The 18,258-nt window shown below is 53.1% G+C and overlaps 1 protein-coding gene across 2 annotated transcripts in view; it reads left to right on the forward strand.

Annotated features, from left to right (window-relative positions):
* ASB18 (ankyrin repeat and SOCS box containing 18) overlaps positions 1-18,258 on the forward strand; it is a 50,200-nt gene that overhangs the window by 12,932 nt on the left and 19,010 nt on the right. For both annotated transcript variants that reach the window (XM_053903365.1, XM_019445475.2), the window contains exon 3: positions 10,263-10,767. In XM_053903365.1, coding sequence (XP_053759340.1) covers positions 10,263-10,767 — 505 coding nt within the window. The remainder of the gene's footprint in view (positions 1-10,262; positions 10,768-18,258) is intronic.

Below are 18,258 nucleotides of genomic sequence, written 5' to 3' on the forward strand. Positions count from 1 at the left end.
GAGACCACACCCTTCTTAGTAATCTAACCATGCCCCATTATATATGCGGTTTTAAACGCTGGTTGTTGAGAACAGACACTATTCCTGAACTTCTACATACCATGGGTATGATTCCGTCTCTTTTGGGGTGCCATTTCTCCAGTCTTGAGCAGTTCCCTCACACACATACAGTAATCAATACTCAACTGAATACGCAAGGGGACACTCCACAAAGTTCTTTCTCTGTGAAGACACCCCCTGCCCAGTACTCTGCCTGGCAAACTCTACCTGCCTTGGCCTCCCCAGGCCCCTATATCTATCTCCTCAACTCTGAGAGTCACTGGGCTCTGCCTGGGACCTCTTCACTGTGTCCCACTCTGGGAGCCCAGAGTCCCTTTGGGAGGTCAAGAAATTCAGTGTTTGCCAATCATGTTGGTAAGTTCAAACCTTGTGATCCATTTCTGTCCTCAGCTGCAGGCATTCTCTACTTTCTAGCTTACCGTTAGTGAAAGCTGGGTGAAAGGCATTTGGAAATTCTCTGTGCCATCTTTGCAACTCTTTCCATAAATTTAAAATAATTTAAAAATAAAAAGAGTTTTAAAAACTAAGTTTGCTTCACACCTTAGGTTCCAGCCTCCCGCTTTACAGTATCAGAAAAATACTGCTTTTTACTAAGAAATGACAAAGAAACACCTACTCAGAGCACAAAATATTGTGAATTCCATCAATAGCTCTTCTGACAAGCCAACAAGCTCACATCTGGATGTCATAAAGAGCTGAGATATATGCAGACCGTTAGGGCTACAGCTTATCCACTGTGTGATAGAAACTAATTTCCTGGCTTCAGGTGGTTTTTCAGAAATCATAAAGGTCCAGGACATTGTTTAATAAGGACTTTTCAAATGCCTTTGTATTAACATGGAGCTTTTTAAACCTCTTTTCTTTTGTCTTCCTCTTTCTCCTCCTCCTCTTCTTCTTCGCATCCCTCGTCCGCCTCTATGTGTCTCTCCGTATGAATCTTTCTCCCTGGTGATTTAATTTGACAGTCTTGACTTATTTAAATCCTGGTTTTTGGGGGAAAGTTTGAGATAAGTGATGAATATACCAGAAGTTCAGGCAGAACTATGCAACAGCTGACTTAGAATCCCTTCGATATCAATGATTATAATGGAAAATGCTTGCGGATTCCATTGAACACCTCTACAATAACATAGCCAACTACCTTGAAGGATAAAAAGGTAATAGATGTCAGAAAGGGCTTGGGGTTTCGACCACAGCTTTTCAGCTCTAAAGAGTCCCCCTAAAGTTAGACTCCGAGGAGGTCTGGCTTCAGGTAGTATAAACATATTATCACTTTGACAAGAAAGAGCTACCTTCTCCAGAATCTTTTTATACATAGTAGATTTTAGGTCATCCTTAATTTTTTTACCTTACAGTAGAGAGGGGGTCGTTGACCTACATACAGAGCCATTTCATTTTCTTACTCTTGATGACAATGGTCTCCACACCTCGGGACCCACTTCTGCTCCAACCCCTTTTAGTCAGCAATTCACCATGGGTGCAGGACTTTAAAACCTTTGAGTCTCTGAGTTCCTGGGATTAAAAAAGAAAAATTATCTGTGCTTCCTTCCAACCAGCAAGCTTCAGAATTCAGAATTCAACACACAAAAAAGGATATCAGAGCTTTAATCTAGGAGCCTTTTGAAGAGATTTTCCCAAAAAGAAAAGTTCCAGTAAAGTTACTCTCTTCACGTTAGTAGCCTGCTTGTCAGCCTCGCCCTATTTATTATCAGACTCCTCTCCTTGACCCTCTTTTTTAAATCTGAGATAATTAAAATGAGAAAAGGATGAGTAGAAGCCTGATTCTTTTTTTCCCCCCCTGTCTGAAGTTAACTTGCTTTAAACGGAAGTGAGGAAGACTTCCTTCCCTCATGAGCATATCAGTAAAAAGCATGCATGTTTACTTTTTTCGTCCCGGTTGGATTAATTTAACTTGGTAAAAAAAATCATTCAGAATCCAGCGCCAGACCTGTGGAAGCAGCTAATCTCCTTAACAATCACCGAAGAGAACTATTGGACAATGCTTTTCTAGTTCAGACGAGGCAAGCTGAAATCCAGGCAGAGAGAAAGAAAGTATGACTTTTCCCGAGGCAAGAAAGGCACTCTCTGGCCAGGTTCAAGCAGAGATAACTGTTCAAAGTCCCCGCACCAACTCCAAATGTCTCCACGGGAGGTTTACCTACACAAGGTGCCAGGCTCATGGGTGTTGATACATAATCCGGAAAACTGTGTGCTCTTTCCACACCCCAGAGGAGTGGTTGATTTATTGAGGGGAGGACACATGGCCTGATTCAACAGGAGTCTGAGGCATCAGAAGGATATTAAAGAGCAAGGTGTCATAGAGGGGCCGCCCCCATCGGGTGATTTGATACTGGTAGAACTTCATGCATTCCTGAACACTTCCAACGGTCTTACTTCCGATGGTCCTCCAGCAGGCCTGCAAGGCATGAGAATCCCCAATCTACAGACCAGGAAACTGAGTCCCATCGAGGGCCCATGTTTTGCAAGTAAGGTGGCACACAGTGGAAATTGCCAAAAGCCAAGTATTGGAAGAGACACCAATGCTGAACGATCACCTCTCCCTTGTTCACCTAAGTTCTTTTCACACACCCTGTACAGTCGGGAAGTCCCTGCACATCTCCAGCCAGCACCTTCCAGACATGTTCTATTACAGGTGTCTATGCCCCTTCCCTGACCCTTGATGGCCTCTCAGGTAGATTCGTCAGCTTTCGGATCACTTGCCAAGTCCCATTTGAAAACCTACAACCCACTGTCAGGAATTAGAAGAGGCAATGGAAGCCAAGTCAAATGGAAGCCAAGGCAAAAGCCTTGATCAGATGCAAATATGCAAATATGCAAATGGCCAAGATGCAAACAAAAAGGCGTTCAACATCACTAATCATCAAGGAAATGCAAATTAAAACCACCAGGAGGGGCGCCTGGGTGGCTCAGTCGGTTAAGCGGTTAAGCGTCCAACTTCAGCTCAGGTCATGATCTCTCGGCTCCTGAGTTCGAGCCCTGCGTCGGGCTCTGTGCTGACAGCTCAGAGCCTGGAGCCTGCTTTGGATTCTGTGTCTCCCTCTCTCTGCCCCTCCTGCTCGTGCCCTCTCTCTCTCTCTCCCTCTCAAAAATGAATACACACTGAAAAAAAATTTTTTTTAAACCACGAGGAAAAATTTCCTGCTTCACACCCATCAGAGTGGCTAAAGTCAAAAACACCGACAAATACTGAATCTCACCAAGAGTGTGGATCAGCCAGAACTCTTGTATTTTGCATAATAATACAACCACTTCACTAATATGTTCAGCAATTTCTTTTAAAGTTAAATATACACCTGCCAGCTCTTCCACTTCTACGTATTTACCCAAGAGAAACGAGAACATATGTCCACGAGAAGACTTACACAAAGATGTTCACAGCAGCCTTATCCATAATAGCCAAAAAACAGAGATACCCAAATGTCCATCAATATCAATAGAAGAGGGAATTTGGAAATTGTGGTATATCCAGACAATTAAATATGACTCAGAAATAAAAAAAAAAATTAACGAGTTACTCACACACACAACGATATGATGAATGTCAAAGACATTATGCTGAGCAAAAGAAGCCAGACACCAAAAAGGAGAAAATTCTAGAGAACTAACCCATGAGAGAGATCAGAACAGTGATTGCCTGTGGGTGAAGAGCGGCAGCCAACACAAGGAAACTTCTGGAGACAGCAAAATATTCTACATTTTCATTGGAATGTCATTTACACAGGTGCATTCCTTTGTCGAAATGTATACAACTGTAGTCTTAAGACCTGTGCAATCCATCCTCCATATGCAAAGTTTACCTCACCTTAAAAATTCGTACATACCTGCATACATAAAACTTTTCTCTCATCCAGGTGTTGATGAAGGGATGCTGGTGAAGATTCTAGAAAGTTAGATACTACTTCAGGGGCAAGTGGGGCACACAGTGGAGATGACTTCACAAAGTCTGTTCCTTAAATCATTTCTCAGTTTGCCAAAATGCAGGGTTTCGCTTGCAGTCCGGGGAGAATGTGCCCACAACATCATCACCAGCCACAACCATCCGTCACTTCAGAAAAAATTTAAGTGGTGGCCATTGCTCAGAGAGAAACAGTAAGGATTGAAATGGCCGGCTGGTCTCTCTCTCAATTTCCCCCCTACCCTTAAGGATTTGTCCATTCACATCAGCCCTTTCAACTGTAAACATTTATGCCTGATAGTCTCACAGCTTAGCATCTCGGAAGAAAGGGAAAGAGAAGAAAACACAGAACAGAAAGGGGCAGGTGGCAGGTCCCCAAAGGAGAGCCTCAGCAGAAGGCCAGGGAAATAAAGTGGAACAGCTCCTCCATCAAAGTCTTGGGGCAGTGGCTTCCCCGTCCCTCATTCGGAGCCAGCTGGGGAGTCTATCCACAGGAGGGAAACTTCTTGCAGTGGCTTCATTAGAAAACACAGCTGTATTTTCTTCCCAAGTCTCTCCCCCGCGTCCCCTGCCCCTCACAGGCTGGCACTTGCCCAGCACCCAGACAGTCGCTCCCACCCCCACCCATGGACCCCGCCCTGGGGCTCCAATCACCCTGCCCCCGGGGAAGTGTCTCCAGCCCATCAGCCCGCATGGCAACCCTGAGGAGGAAATGGAGCAGCAACGATGATCCAACAAGACTGCTTCATAACACTCCCTGCGTATGTCATCTTGCATGAAACCCCTTCTGCCTGTCAGAGGGACTGGCCGGCAATCGCGTAAGGAGAAGGGCAAAGGCAGCCAGGACTGTCCAAGGACTCCAGCGACCCCCGGCGATAGAAAACACGGTTCCATGTTTTGGTGGTTGCCAGATCATGAAGCTGTCCAGTGATAGCTGGGGTTCCCATCCCAAGCGGGGTGTGCTGGCTGTGGGGTCACCGTCATCTCCCACGTCCCTAACCTTGAGATCATTGCCCAGACCTCAAAAACTGAATCCAGCTGGGGAAAATGGGAGCTTGCGTGCAGAGCTGCTGGCGTGGCCGGGTGAGAAGCAGGCTGCTGTTACCTGCCCCACGGACCAAGTCCACGAGGCTGGTGACCTCCCCTGCCTTGTCCCGCCTTCTGGGTCCTGCAGCAAGTTTATCCAGAAATTCTTGTGAAGCGCTCAGAGAAGACACACTTCTCCCCGCCCTGAGGGGCTGCTTGGAAGATGTTCTCCACTTCCTGAACGAGTGGATCCATGGCTGAATGAAAAGTTCAGAAGTAACTTCTGGAAAATGCCTAGCACGGTGCCTGGCTCAGAGAGAGAGTTTAACAAATGATACGGCAGGCGGGTGGCCTGACGGACAGCTCTGAAGCCAGAGTAGTTGAGATCTCCGCCTTGCCGCTTCCTGCCCGGATGGCCCTCATGCAAGTCACTGGTCTTTTAAGCCTCAAGTTTCCCACCTGCAAATTCCACCTACCATGCAGATTTGTCACAAAAACTACAGATAACCTTTTTTAAAAATAACTTCAAAGATCAAGTACTAGAGACCTCTCAGCTCAGATCCAGAGGCTGTGAAATACCTCCTTTGAAAGCTTTGTATAGACCGAGTAATGTGGGGGGGGGGGGGGTGGGGGAGACGCCTGGGTGGCTCGGTCGGCTAAGCGTCCGACTCTTGATTTCGGCTCAGGTCATGATCTCATGGTTCGTGAGTTCGAGCCCCAAGTTGGGATCCGCACTGACAGTGTGGAGCCTGCTTGGGATGCTCTCTCCTCTCCTTCTCTCTCTTACCCTCCCCTGCTTACTCATGCGCACACTCGCTTTCTCAAGAATAAATAAAATAAAATAAAAAAAGACGAGTAATGGGGAGGAGGGGGGCAGATGACGGCCAGCGTTGAGCAGGCCCGGCCTCACAAAATGCAGCGAGGCTTGGCGGGTCGTGTCAACGGGGAAGAGAGCAAGTAAACAGCAGAAAAGCATTCTTGTGGACTTCTGCACCTGGGAGATTGCCAGGCGCTGCCTCAGGAAGATGCTGGAAGGTAGATGGGAGCCGTGTGTCGGACGTGGGCTCAGAGTCCTACTTCCCCACTTAGAAATAAGTTAAAATGACATTAATTCAACAGCCCTCGATGGGCTCGTCTTTATTAACTCCTGCCTTGTGGCTCGAGCTCCTTTTTCTGTGTCCTGCCAACCTCAGGCCGCTGTAACAGCCTGTCACCACAATCATCATCAAAGACGGCGATGAGGGATGGGGGGGTGTTAGTGTTTGCCCAAGCTGCTTTGTATCAGACGCTGTTCAGACAATACAGTGTCTCCTTAATCCCCGTAAGACAGAGACAAGTCGTTCTGGCAGGCCGAGATGAGAATGTACCCTTGGTTCCTGACAGGGGCCGTCTACACCGGCCCCAGGCCTTCGTGAGTCGCCTGTCAGGACAGCAAGAATCTGCCCTCAGAGGAGAGGACTCAGCCGAAGCTGGGCTGCCCACACAGTCGAACCAAAGCTTAGGTGCTGCTGTCCTCGCTGGGCCATTTCTTCTCCACTAGAGACACTGACACGTACAAGGTCAGGTCCGGGAGGCCCCCGAGACTGTTCTCACTTTATCACCACCCCTGCCCTGTCCTTCAGACTCACCCTCTCGGAGGTACTCGGTACATACTTCCTGAGATCGCTGCTTATACCCGGACAGGGCAATGGAAAATCTGAGTGCGTTCTGGGACCCTGGAATGCTAGCCATTTCTGAGACTCCGTGAACTGTTGCTGTGGCTGGTGGGGGATGGGTTTGTTATCATCAACCTCCGTTGTTCCTGTTTCGAGCCATAACTCTGATCCATTATGGAAATTTCGAAGATACGGGCAGGCAAAAAGGAAAGAAAAGCGTCCCTCGCCCCATCATCCACAGGTAAACACACACCGGCCTATACATTTCTAGGTTTGTTTCTCTCTGTGCCTGTATGTATCTGGTTTTTAAAAAAAAAACAAGACCGTTCAGTGCTGTTTTGTAACCTAATCTTTTCCCATAACCACTGCAAATAGCTTTCCGTGTCATTAAACAGGCTCCCACACCTTCATTTTCGATGACTGCCCAGTGAGCGCCAGCAGAGATGTGTGCCTCAGTCAATTGTTTGTGTTGTTTTCTCTCGTGCGTGTGGTCTGAAACTTACCCCACTACCTGCTCGAAGGAAGTGCCCAGATTTAGCCAATTAGAGCTCTTCATTAAAAATGAAAAGGGCACCCGCAGCCCTCCGGAGGATGGGCTGGTTGCCCTCGTTCTTCTGAAAGGTATCTTCGTTGCAAATAGCAACTTGGACATCAGCCAGTTAGGCTCTGGACGTGGAAGAGAGGCCGGGTTGTATTTCCCGGTGGACTTCTTTGGAGAGGCTGGGCGGCTTTAAAAAAAAAAAAATAGTAGAAGGAAATGTTTTTGCCATTGTTTGTGAGCGCACACAGGCTCAGCGGCAAAATGAGACGGAACCCTTGATTTCTAACCTCCTGCTGCAGTGTTCAAAATGCCTCCCAGAGAGGCAAAGAGGAAGCTGATCTGAAGCACTCTGATTGTGAAATTTGCATCCTCTCTTAGCTGGTTATTGTCCCCAAGGACATTTCACATCAAATTGTACTTGTTTGTAAAGATTTTTCACCCAAGACAGGCCACCCCTCAAGATAACTGCTGATACGGAGGCTAGAGAAATAGAAGGAATTAGAAAGGCCGAGAGTCCCGGGGTAGAAATATACACGGATTTAAGGGCAGCCACTTCCAGCCTGGAAACCCTCGACCGATGATCTCGGTTCAGCCCCCCAGCTAAGTAGGTAACAGGAAAAAAGAGCAGCGCCATGAAGGAACGTAAAAGACGTTCATTAACGAGATGCACTAGTCCAACGCGCTTTCAGGGAATACCAATCGTGGGCTAGCTCTGCGACGGGCACCAAAGAGCAGAGACAAATAAAACCCCCATCTCTACACTCAAGGAGCCGGCGGCCTCAAGAGAGGAGCCAAACGTGCTGATGAACACTGGAAACGTGGTGTGATAAATGCTCTGCCCCGAGGTAAATGACAACACAGAGGTATGAGCCTCTGCTGGTAGCACCGGGAAGGCGTCGGAGAGGAAGAGGAGGGGAAGAGAGGAGTGCGTGCGCCATCCGGTGAGGCACAGCCTCCCAGGAAGGAGGGGCCTGTGCAAAAGGCATGAGGGTCCTGTCACAGCAGATGTGTCCTAAGAACCACACCTGGCCGGCACAGGATGGAGCACCAGGGACTAAAGCTGGTGAGGTCCACGGGAGCTGGGTCAGGCCACTGGCTCGCACCTGAAAGGCTCTTTCTGGGTAGAACGGAGCAGGGGGCAAATTTAGAGTCTGTGGCAAAGGCCTAGGCGAGAAATGATATGGTCCTCAACAAAGGGCAGTGAGATGGGGAATGGAGGGAGGAAGCAGTTCCGGGGAAGATAAAGAGGTGGAGTCCACGGGGCTGAGCCACCGGTGGAAGTGTGGGGCAGCTGGGTGACAAGGGAAAGGCAAAGAACACATCACTTACAGAGCGAGACCCCCACGGAGGCAGAAGAGGACCACACCTGGAGGCAGACGGTCGAGAGGGACTCCCTTCGCCAGACACACGGAGGAAGGACAGAAAGATCGTTGCAGAAACGGGTTCTGGCAAATGTGTGTCACTCACGGGCAGAAGGTAGGACGGGTGGCCGCTCCTGAGAGAGCCCGAGCTCTGAGTGAAGCAGGACTGGATGGCTGACGGGGAGGAGAGGAGAAACAGCGCCTCCAACACGGAATTGTTGGTGAACACAAGCTCCCCGAGGACCAGGGGGCCTGGGGGCCTGTATCTGAGAACCGGGTCTCCTCCAGTGGCACCCAGCAGCCACATGGGGGACAGCAGGTGGATGACCGTGGGGCTCAACGTGGAAGACACGGCCCCTTGGGTCCCCTCGGTTCCAGGGAGCCAGGATGCCAAGGGAGTGGCCACAGCCCCACCCAGGAAGGAAAGAAGCCAGGCAGGGCTGAGAGATGAGGGGCCTAGGACTCAAGTCTCGGCAGACCAGGGATGAGAAGGGGACCCACAGGCCTGGACCAGCCAGCAGGAGCGGAGGCTTGGCCTGAGGCCGGCATGCTGGAGTGTTTGACTCCAAAGGTGAGGCAAACACATTAACGGCCAGGTCGGGGAGCTGACCTGGGAGCAGGTGTCTGAGGTGGGGCTGGTGTTTTGGCAGTGTCCACGAGGGACAAAGGTCAGCACAATGCAGGACTGGCCTCCTGCTTTCGGGGAGAGCTTCCCACTAGCGTCCGAGGCCCAAGGTCCAGCATGAGCCTTGCCTGGTCATCAGCCTGCCGTCCCCCGCTTAGGTGGGAGTCTGGGGTTCTCTCTCCTGGGAGAGGCACTGATGCCTGGGTAACAGGACACTCTGGGGATCCAGTCGGTGAATGTGGAGGCAGCCCAAGACACCCACCTCTGGGGGGGACCGCAGTGTCCTGTGGGCGTCTCGAGTCCCCAGGAGACCACTGCGGTCTGCACTCACATGGGTGCAGCCAAGATCCACCAAGTCTCCAAGGGCAAGTCTGATTGAAGCAAAGGTAGCCCCACAATTAGGCATGTGCCACCTACGCTTGCAGCCCTGTAGGAGGACCCCCCAGTGCCAGTCCGTGTCAGTGCCTTGAGGGACGGATGGATTCCCTCTGCGGGAGCGCGGCGAGCCTTGCCTCGCACGGTCACCAAAGCTGCGTAGCTTACAGGGTTACCTGCCGGCTGCTGCGGAAGAGCCCGCCGGTCTAGGGGACCCTCCTTAGCACCAGGCCTCCCAAGCCCTCTGTGACCGCCAGCCATGACAAAGAGCCCAGGTAGTTAGTGCTTCGGGCACTGTCGTTTGAACCACATTACCCTCCAAAGTAGCACGTGGATCCTGAGGAAACGTTGCTAGCTATTTCCACCATTTGCAACGGGTAGGCCCCACCCCCACCCCGGTCTGCCAAAATCTCATTTTTTCTCCCCAGCTCAGTCTCGACTCCCATAGCCTGGGCACCGGACGGCCGAACTCGGGTCCTTTCTCTCAGGGCCGCCCCCCCCCCCCCCCGCCCCTCGCTTTCCACGAAGTCAACTGGCGCTGGGGGTGGCAGCGGCAGCCAGGGTGCGGTGGGGCGGGGCGGGGTGGGGGGGGTGGGGACAGGGCGCAAGGGCGTGGCGGGGGGCGGGGCGGGGGCGGGGCGGGGCCTTCGGGGGTCGCGCCCCCGCCCCGCCCCGCGCTGACCGGGCCTTGGCCTCCCCGCAGGTGCGCGCAAGCGCTGCTGGAGCACGGCGCCTCGGTGCAGCGCGCGGGCGGCGCGGGCCGGGACACGCCGCTGCACGTGGCGGCCCAGCGCGGCCTGGACGAGCACGCGCGCCTCTACCTGGGCCGCGGCGCGCCGGTGGACGCGAGGAACGGCCGCGGCGAGACGGCCCTGAGCGCGGCGTGCGGCGCGGCGCGGCGGCCCGACGAGCACGCGCGCCGCCTGCGTCTGTGCGCGCTGCTGCTGCGGCGGGGGGCGGCGGCGGACGCGCGCGACGAGGACGAGCGCAGCCCGCTGCACAAGGCCTGCGGCCACGCGCTCCCGGGCCTGGCGCGCCTCCTGCTGCGGCACGGCGCCGACGCGGGCGCGCTCGACTACGGCGGGGCCTCGCCGCTGGCCCGCGCGCTGCAGACCGCAGCCTTCGCCGCGGAGGCCGCGTCGCAGCGCACGGTGCAGGCGCTGCTCAACCACGGCTCCCCCAGCGTGTGGCCCGACGCCTTCCCCAAGGTAAGGGGGCCCCCCCGGGGACGGGCCTGCGGCGGGGCTCGCGCCGCTTCTCAGATTCAAGGGCCCAGCAGCCCTACCCGCGCCCCCCCCCCACCCGTCCATATGCAACTTCTGATGGGGGGGGGGGGGTGTGCATGTCTGACAAACTCCCGGGTGAGGCCGAGGGTGCTCGTCTTGGGACCACACTTAGAAGAGCAGGACCCAGAAGCCTCCTGGCCGGAGTCACTAGAAAATTAAGTTGCTTGGGGCGCCTGGCTGGCTCAGTCTGTAGCGCATGGGATTCAGTCCCAGGGTCGCGAGTTCAAGCCCCACCCTGGGGGAGCCTACATTAAAGAAGAAAAAAGGAAAATTAAGTTGCCAACCTGACTGTATCCGTCCATAGTAGTTACCTGGCGATGCCAGGCACTAAGTTCCACAACGTCATCATGGCCCAAAATATTTTGGCAGGTTACCTCTTGGTGTAATTGGTAAACAGTAGGTATGGGTCTCCTGTGGGATCTGAAACGAAATACCCACTCTGACCACCTACCTTACCGATGAGATTAAGGAAAGCACTTCACACTGTTCGCAGATCTCTGCCATATCGTCCACACCACACTCCTGGGAAATACGCCAGGCTCATGACGGTCTCCTACCTGGGTTTCAACCAGGTGAAATGCCCCTCGCTGGGTCAGGGCTCTGTTGGGACCTCAACCCCGCTTTGCAGACTTCACTCTGAGCAGCTTGTCACTTTTCCCACGTGTCAGATCTACCCCGAAATGATAAAGATGACGACGAAAGATGTCCCATCAGAGAAAATACTTAGAAGGTGGAAAATGTTTCCAAAAGTTCCCCAAATATTGGTTGGAATAAGAAGATATTGTCCTCCCCATAAAAGACTTCACTGAAGGGAAGTCGTGCCATTAGATGTCAAATCGAGCATGCTTGATTTAAAAATTATCCCCAGGCTCGCCAGTCATAAGCAAGAGACATACTTTGGCCTGTTAAGTTTTGAACGAATAGCTGAAAAGCTACTACTTTTAAAGGACAGTACTCGGGGTGCCTGGGTGGCTCAGGTGGCTAGGCGACAGACTTCGGCTCGGGTCATGATCTCACAGTTCGTGAGTTCGAGCCCCGCGTCGGGCTCTGTGCTGACAGCTCAGATCCTGGAGCCTGCTTGGGATTCTGTGTCTCCCCTCTCTCTACCCCTCCCTTGCTCATGCTCTGTGTCTCTCTGTCTCTCGATAATAAATAAACGTTGAAAAAAAATTTTTTAATCAATAAAGGACAGTACTCCAGGTGGGCTGAAATAGTAAAATTCACACATTTCTCTCAAAGGCTAACTTTGCCTAGTGTGTCTATCAAAACGTAGGTGAAACATGTAAAACCCACCCACTGGACTCCCTGAGTGTTTCATTACCTCACCATCACGGTGACAAGTAATTCTCTCGTGGCACTCCACTGTGGCAGGATCCCAGTATGGCAGGCTCTTGACAGGGAAGGAACACCCACACTTGTATATTCTATAACACGTACATTTCTGAGTCATCATTTACATTGTAATGGGTCCCAACCTTTATTGGTCTTAGTTCATGGACCAATAAAATGGGGTCGAGACCCACCTGCTGTCCCTCCCGTTCACACTGCGTTTGCATTAAAGCAAGATACTTCAGCCCTCGGGGCGTGAAACTGCATAAAGAAGGAAAAAGAAACAAGCAAGACAAAAGAAGTGACTTTACGTGATGGGCCAAAAGTGAAAAATATTTGCGGCAAATTCTTTAAAAGAAAAAAAAAAAGGTCCACTTGTTTCAGTAGTGGCCAGTAATAAATATTCCTTTGTTGGTCTTAGAATCACGCAATCTTTGTGGGTTTCCAAGTCCCAGGCACGACCTCACTGGGCATCATCCTTGGGGGCAGGGCGTCTAGCGCCTGAACTCTGTCTTCAGAGCTGTAAGTACCCTGCCTCGACCTTGAGATGCAGGACAAGGCACAGGGCGCCCCCTCTGGGCCCCCTCTGGGCCCTCTCCTGGGATCCGCCCCCCACTCCACCAGCCCCACAGGAATGTAGCATGGTCAGCGGGCTGCAAGCCGCAGGTAGGTTTGAATGTGGAGGCTGTTTGTTATAGCAGGGACCAAGAGGCCCTGGGAAGTGCTTGGCTCCCAGAAGTGACGATCTGTCTGCAATTTCACGCCATCTGCGAAGGAACGGAGCCTCCCTGAGGAATCTTAATACTCGGAGGCATTCACAAAACAGCCGCACTGCCGTTGCCTCCCCTGCACGGAGCACCACGCCCGAACCCGCACATCTTCAGTCCCTGTTTGCTGAATGAGTGCAGGGATGCTGGCGACTCCGGGCCACAGCGGCCTGTGGGTTAAACCTTTGGACACGGGGCTCTGACTTCTTTGCGCTGTTCCCCACACCTCGAGGGGACGCCCCCGGAAGGAGCGCTGGTGGGGTCCGCAGCCCCCGGCCCCCGGCACTGTGGTCAGGAGCAGGTTTCAAAGGGGAACGCATTTACCACCCCACTGAGAGTCTTCTAAGCAAAGACACAAGCGCCTGTGTTGTTGTGGCCCTGCCCCGGGACAGCGGGGCAAAGCACGGAAGCAGTGTGCTCCTGCAGCCAGGCCCCTGCAAGCGGTCGGTCCGCCGGGGAAGGGGTCTGATCGCCACGCAGGACATCAAAGGGACAGACCCGACTCCGCTCAGCAGACTCGTGGAGCGCGCAGCAAAACACTGAAACGACTCTGCAGGCAAGACTCAGCACCATGGCGGGGCGTATACAGAGGCACCAGGGAATGTCACAGAGCACGCGGTCCGTGGGCAGCAGCCGTGCTTTAAATAGATGTAAAGAGACACCCACGGAGCTCAGAATTACTGAGGCAAAGGTTTCACAGCGAGCTTATGACATAAATCACAGCTCCCCCAGGCCCAGACAAAGGCACCGTCGCCGCGGCAGGCGGACTCGAAGCATCCATCGGAGCCGTGCGCAGTGCTCTGCCCCGAAAATCAAAGTGGTGTCACAGCTTAGGAAGCAAGCATGTTGACAGGAAGCCAGGACTTTCCGCCCGGCTGCCCGCTAGTTAACAGCAGAGTCAGACGGCGGGACTCCAGGGCAGGTGCAGACGTGGCGGCCGGCCGCAGCCAGGTTTGAATTCGGAAGGCGTCGGGACAGGTGGGGCCCGGCCCGCAGGAGAGTAGGCAGGAGTGTTTCTCTAAACACACACATGTGGACCCGACTTGTTCTGCAGCCGTCACCAGTGGACCGCGGGTCGGAGGAGGCCTGGTCTGCAGTGAAGGGCTTTGCTCACGTCTCTCTCTCCTTGTGCCCCTGAGCCGGGCGGCCTAAATCATTCAGACTCAGCCCAGGAGCGCGGGAAGCACAGGGACAGCACCAGCAATGAGCCATCTGACCGCAGACGTAGGCTGTGCTTCCCACAGGCAGCCCTTGAGCACTTACTTACTCACTCCACAGACATTTCAGGGAACTACCGTGCTCTGTGTTGGAGTCAGTGTTGAACTGTGGCGTGTGCATTTCCTGCCCTCACAGAGCTGCCTTAAGAGAGTGGAGGACAGTCTTGACTCAGACAACGACACACTCAAGGTGAAGTCGCCACAGCCAGAAAGCTGCTAAACCGAGGCCCACCGTACCTTGAAAGTGCCAAACGGGGGGCCTGACGTGGCTGGAGGGGGGGCGCGGTAAGAGGCTCCCCGGGCAGGTGCGGAATGAGCCTGGACCTGAAGGCCGAAGACGCCACCATGTAAAGGATAAAAGAGGGACCATTCCTGGCAGAAGGAACAGCACGGGCAAATGTCCTGGGGCAGACAGAGCACTGGGATGTATGCAGTTGAAAGGTGACCCGGTAGCTGGCAGCTAGGAGGAAACCGGCCAGAGGGAGCAAGAGGCAGGGGCCTTAAGGGTTACGGGCTTTCGCCTTTGTCTTGAGAACAATGGGAACGTGTTGCATCATGTTAAGCAGCAGAGGTGACACGATCAAATGAGTCTTTGGGATGATATTTCAGCTCGAGTGTGGAGAACATGCCAGAGTAGGGGACTGGTGGAAAATCCAGGCGAGGCATGCGGGTAGCGTGAACGAGGGGAGAGAAGAAGGTTGGTGGCGAGAATGGCAGATTCTAGAAACATCTGCAGATCTCTGGCCTTGCCTCACCTTCTGGGCCCCGACCACGCTGAAAGTGCGGACCCAGAGTTTTGGTGCCTTCTTTTTGCCTGATGACAGAAGGCGGCAAAGCGACCTCACAGGACCGCCAGCTGCACCAGAGGTTTAGTGGGAGAATCCCGGGGTAGCAGCAGCCACAAACCAGACTCCCGTTTCCTGTCTTCACGGAGCCGTGTGTGCGTGTGCAAGCGTCCCCGGTGGGAGGAGGGAGGTGAGCTGTCTCCAGGAGCGCACCTCTGTTTTCCTTGTTCTTGGTTTATTTCTCCATCTACATACAGAGCAATGTGCCTGTGTGATTTTCCCCCTTAATTTTCTTTCTGCCGCCTCATTAGCCGAGGAGAGTGTGCGTGGGCCCTAATGACACCGGGATGTCAGAGCAGTGTGGCAGCCGCATCTCCGCAGACAGCAAGGAGGCAGCGGAGATTTTTTAAACTGTGTTGGCGTAAAAATAATGAAGGCAGCCAGCTGCCTGGCAGACGTGAGGGGGCACGGGGCTGGGGGACTGGGGAGGGCCGGGGAGCCCCAGAGAGGTGGAACAGAGAGACAGGAAATGAATTCCCAGAGACAGGCAATAAGACTTGATCACAGTCTGTGACCCAGGAAGGAGGGGCCCGGAGGAGGGGGCGCTTCTGCTGAGGGAGGGCAGCTCGTCCTGGGCGGGGGGACGGTGCGGGGAGGCCTCCCTGGCGCCTGCAGTCTCTGGGAGCCATTTAACGTTTTGCAGAGAGTAAGTTTGAGGGCCAATCGCAGGGTCACCGGAGGGATAGGGTTAGCCTGGGGAGGGTCTGAAGAAGCAGGCATTGCATAGGACACCATATACGTGTCACCAGACTAGATCCGGAGGGGTCCGGTGTGAACCGCTCAGCTTGATGGTGCGGTTTTCTCCCAGCGCAAAAGGGGGGCAGTCGAAATCGGAGACCACCGTGCTCCAGGAAACGGCATGTTAGTGGTGGCTTCTGGAAGCCAGAAATACCCTCACGCCAGGGGCACGCTGTGTGCTGGTCAAGGGATAAAGTCGGGCTCCGGGGCTCGGGTGGGAAGACGTCTGCCTGCCCGGCTCTCCCTCTACCTCTCCGTCTCCGGCATTCACCGTCTCTCTCCTTCTCTAACGCCCGCTTCTGACTTCGTAAGAGTAATGGATTGGGACAAAACCCAAATTTGGGGTAGGACGGGGCCCAGAGATGATCATTCTTACAGTAGCACTGCGATGACCAGCTTTTAAAGTGCAACTGCTCCTGTCCCCGTACTAGAAGAGCCGCCAAGACAAGAGGAGGGAAAGGAGACGGGAAAGGGAGCCGGGAGAGAAAGCAAATCCTCAGCACTGCCCTAAGTTTTCAGGCAGTCAGGCGCACATTACAAAACTGTTTTTAAAGTCGACCAGGCAGTGGGGCGCCGGGGTGGCTCAGTCGGTTAAGCGTCCGACTTCAGCTCAGGTCACGATCTCGCGGTCCGCGAGTTCGAGCCCCGCGTCGGGCTCTGGGCTGACGGCTCAGAGCCTGGAGCCTGCTTCCGATTCTGTGTCTCCCTCTCTCTCGGCCCCTCCCCCATTCATGCTGTGTCTCTCTCTGTCTCAAAAATAAATAAACGTTAAAAAAAAATAAAAAAATAAAAAAATAAAAAAAAAAATAAAGTCGACCAGGCAGTAGGGGATGCCTTTGGAGATACAGTGCATTCTCGGAGATGGGGCAAAGTGCAAAGGTGGAAACCTAGGAAGCCGGGTTGCATAGCAACCTGCGAGCTGTGCTGGGAATAGGGTACGAGAAGAGGGCTCCCGGGGGGCGCAGTCACCAGGTGAACGTGCAGGCGGAACAGGGCTGGGCATGGTCCTCGCCAGCCTTCCTCCACACGGCCCCTCCGGTCTCCCGCCGGGAAATACAGCATCACGGACCTCGCCCGCATTTTGACACACCTCCTGTCTGGCTCTTGCCTTAATCAATGACAAATAGGCAGACATATAAATAGACTCATGAGGGGGGAAAGGGGGCAGAAAAACAACAACAACAACAACAAAATGCGGGGACGGCATCCAGAGAGTAGAAAGGAAATACGTACCTCTCATGAAAAGATCCAGAAGAAAATCTGAGAAACTGTGTGCCGTCATCTACAGAGCGCAAGAGGTGCCTAAAGCAGAGCCGGTTAAGGGGACAAGGCAGTAGCATGATGTGACAAGGGGGATGGGGGGTGGGGTGGGGACAAGGTTATACAGCGGCGGCTTGGACAGCGCCTGAAGGGAAGCAAAAAGCAGAATTGATTCATAAAAGGAACCACGTCGGTGACATAAGTGACGGAGCTGTGCTGTTAGCACGTGTGACCTCAGATCCACTCCCTGGCGTCCCTGCCTTCTGCTCTGCATGTTGAGGGCTGGGGACGGTGCGGCTAGACCCCTCGAACTCAGAGTCCCATACCAGCCGGCTGCTGGCTGGCTTCGGCGAAAGGAGACCCCATAAAAGGGAGGGAAGAAGCCTGCATTTCCAAGGCTCCGGTACCCTCGACGGCTCCTCCCCATACTCCCAGCCCCCACCAGGCAGACTTGGTTCCAGCCTCTGTCGTATCTCATATAACAAGAAATGGAGAAGTAAGGGCAGGCTTCGGGATGGATTGTTTCTGTGTCCCCAGGAGGTCCCCAAGGAACCAGATGTTTTCCAACCTTCGTGACTTGGCTTCATCCTCAGGGTGGCTCATCTCTTGGTTGGAAAATGGCTTCCAGCAACAACTGGGCCAGCCCGCTTCCTCATTTCATATCCACTTGCTTTTCTCTAGAAGCCCCGAGGAGGCTCCCCTGTGTTTCACTGGCCCCAGTTGACTTAAACCTGCACTTCCCCAAACCAGTCATGGCAAGGGGAATGGAGTTATAGCGATTGAATTAAACTAATCCTTCGGAGTGTTGGAAAGTCAACCACAGTGTGTTAGCTACAAAGGAAAATTAACATTAAAAGCTGTTCCTGGGGCACCTGGGAGGCTCAGTTGGTTAAGCGTCCGACTTCAGCTCAGGTCGTGATCTTGTGGTTCGTGAGTTTGAGCCCCGCGTCGGGCTCTGTGCTGACAGCTCAGAGCCTGGAACCTGCTTTGGCTTCTGTGTCTCCCTCTTTCTCTGCCCCTCCCCTACTCACTCTCTCTCTCTCTCTCTCTGTCTCTCTCAAAAATAAATAAACATAAAACAATTTTAAAAAGCTCTTCCTAAGTGCAAAAGAAAAAAACAAAACCAAGAAACTAGAAAAGAAAGTGGTGTTTATGAAGGACAGAGGGTAGAAAGCCAACCCACAGATAAGTGATGTTGCTGAAGAAGAGCCTAGAACAAATGGATCACAAATAGTAATCAGGGGCACCTGGGTGGCT

This window comes from Panthera pardus, unplaced genomic scaffold, assembly GCF_024362965.1.
Source record: "Panthera pardus isolate Hobbes unplaced genomic scaffold, ASM2436296v1 HiC_scaffold_10, whole genome shotgun sequence".
Lineage (NCBI taxonomy): Eukaryota > Metazoa > Chordata > Mammalia > Carnivora > Felidae > Panthera > Panthera pardus.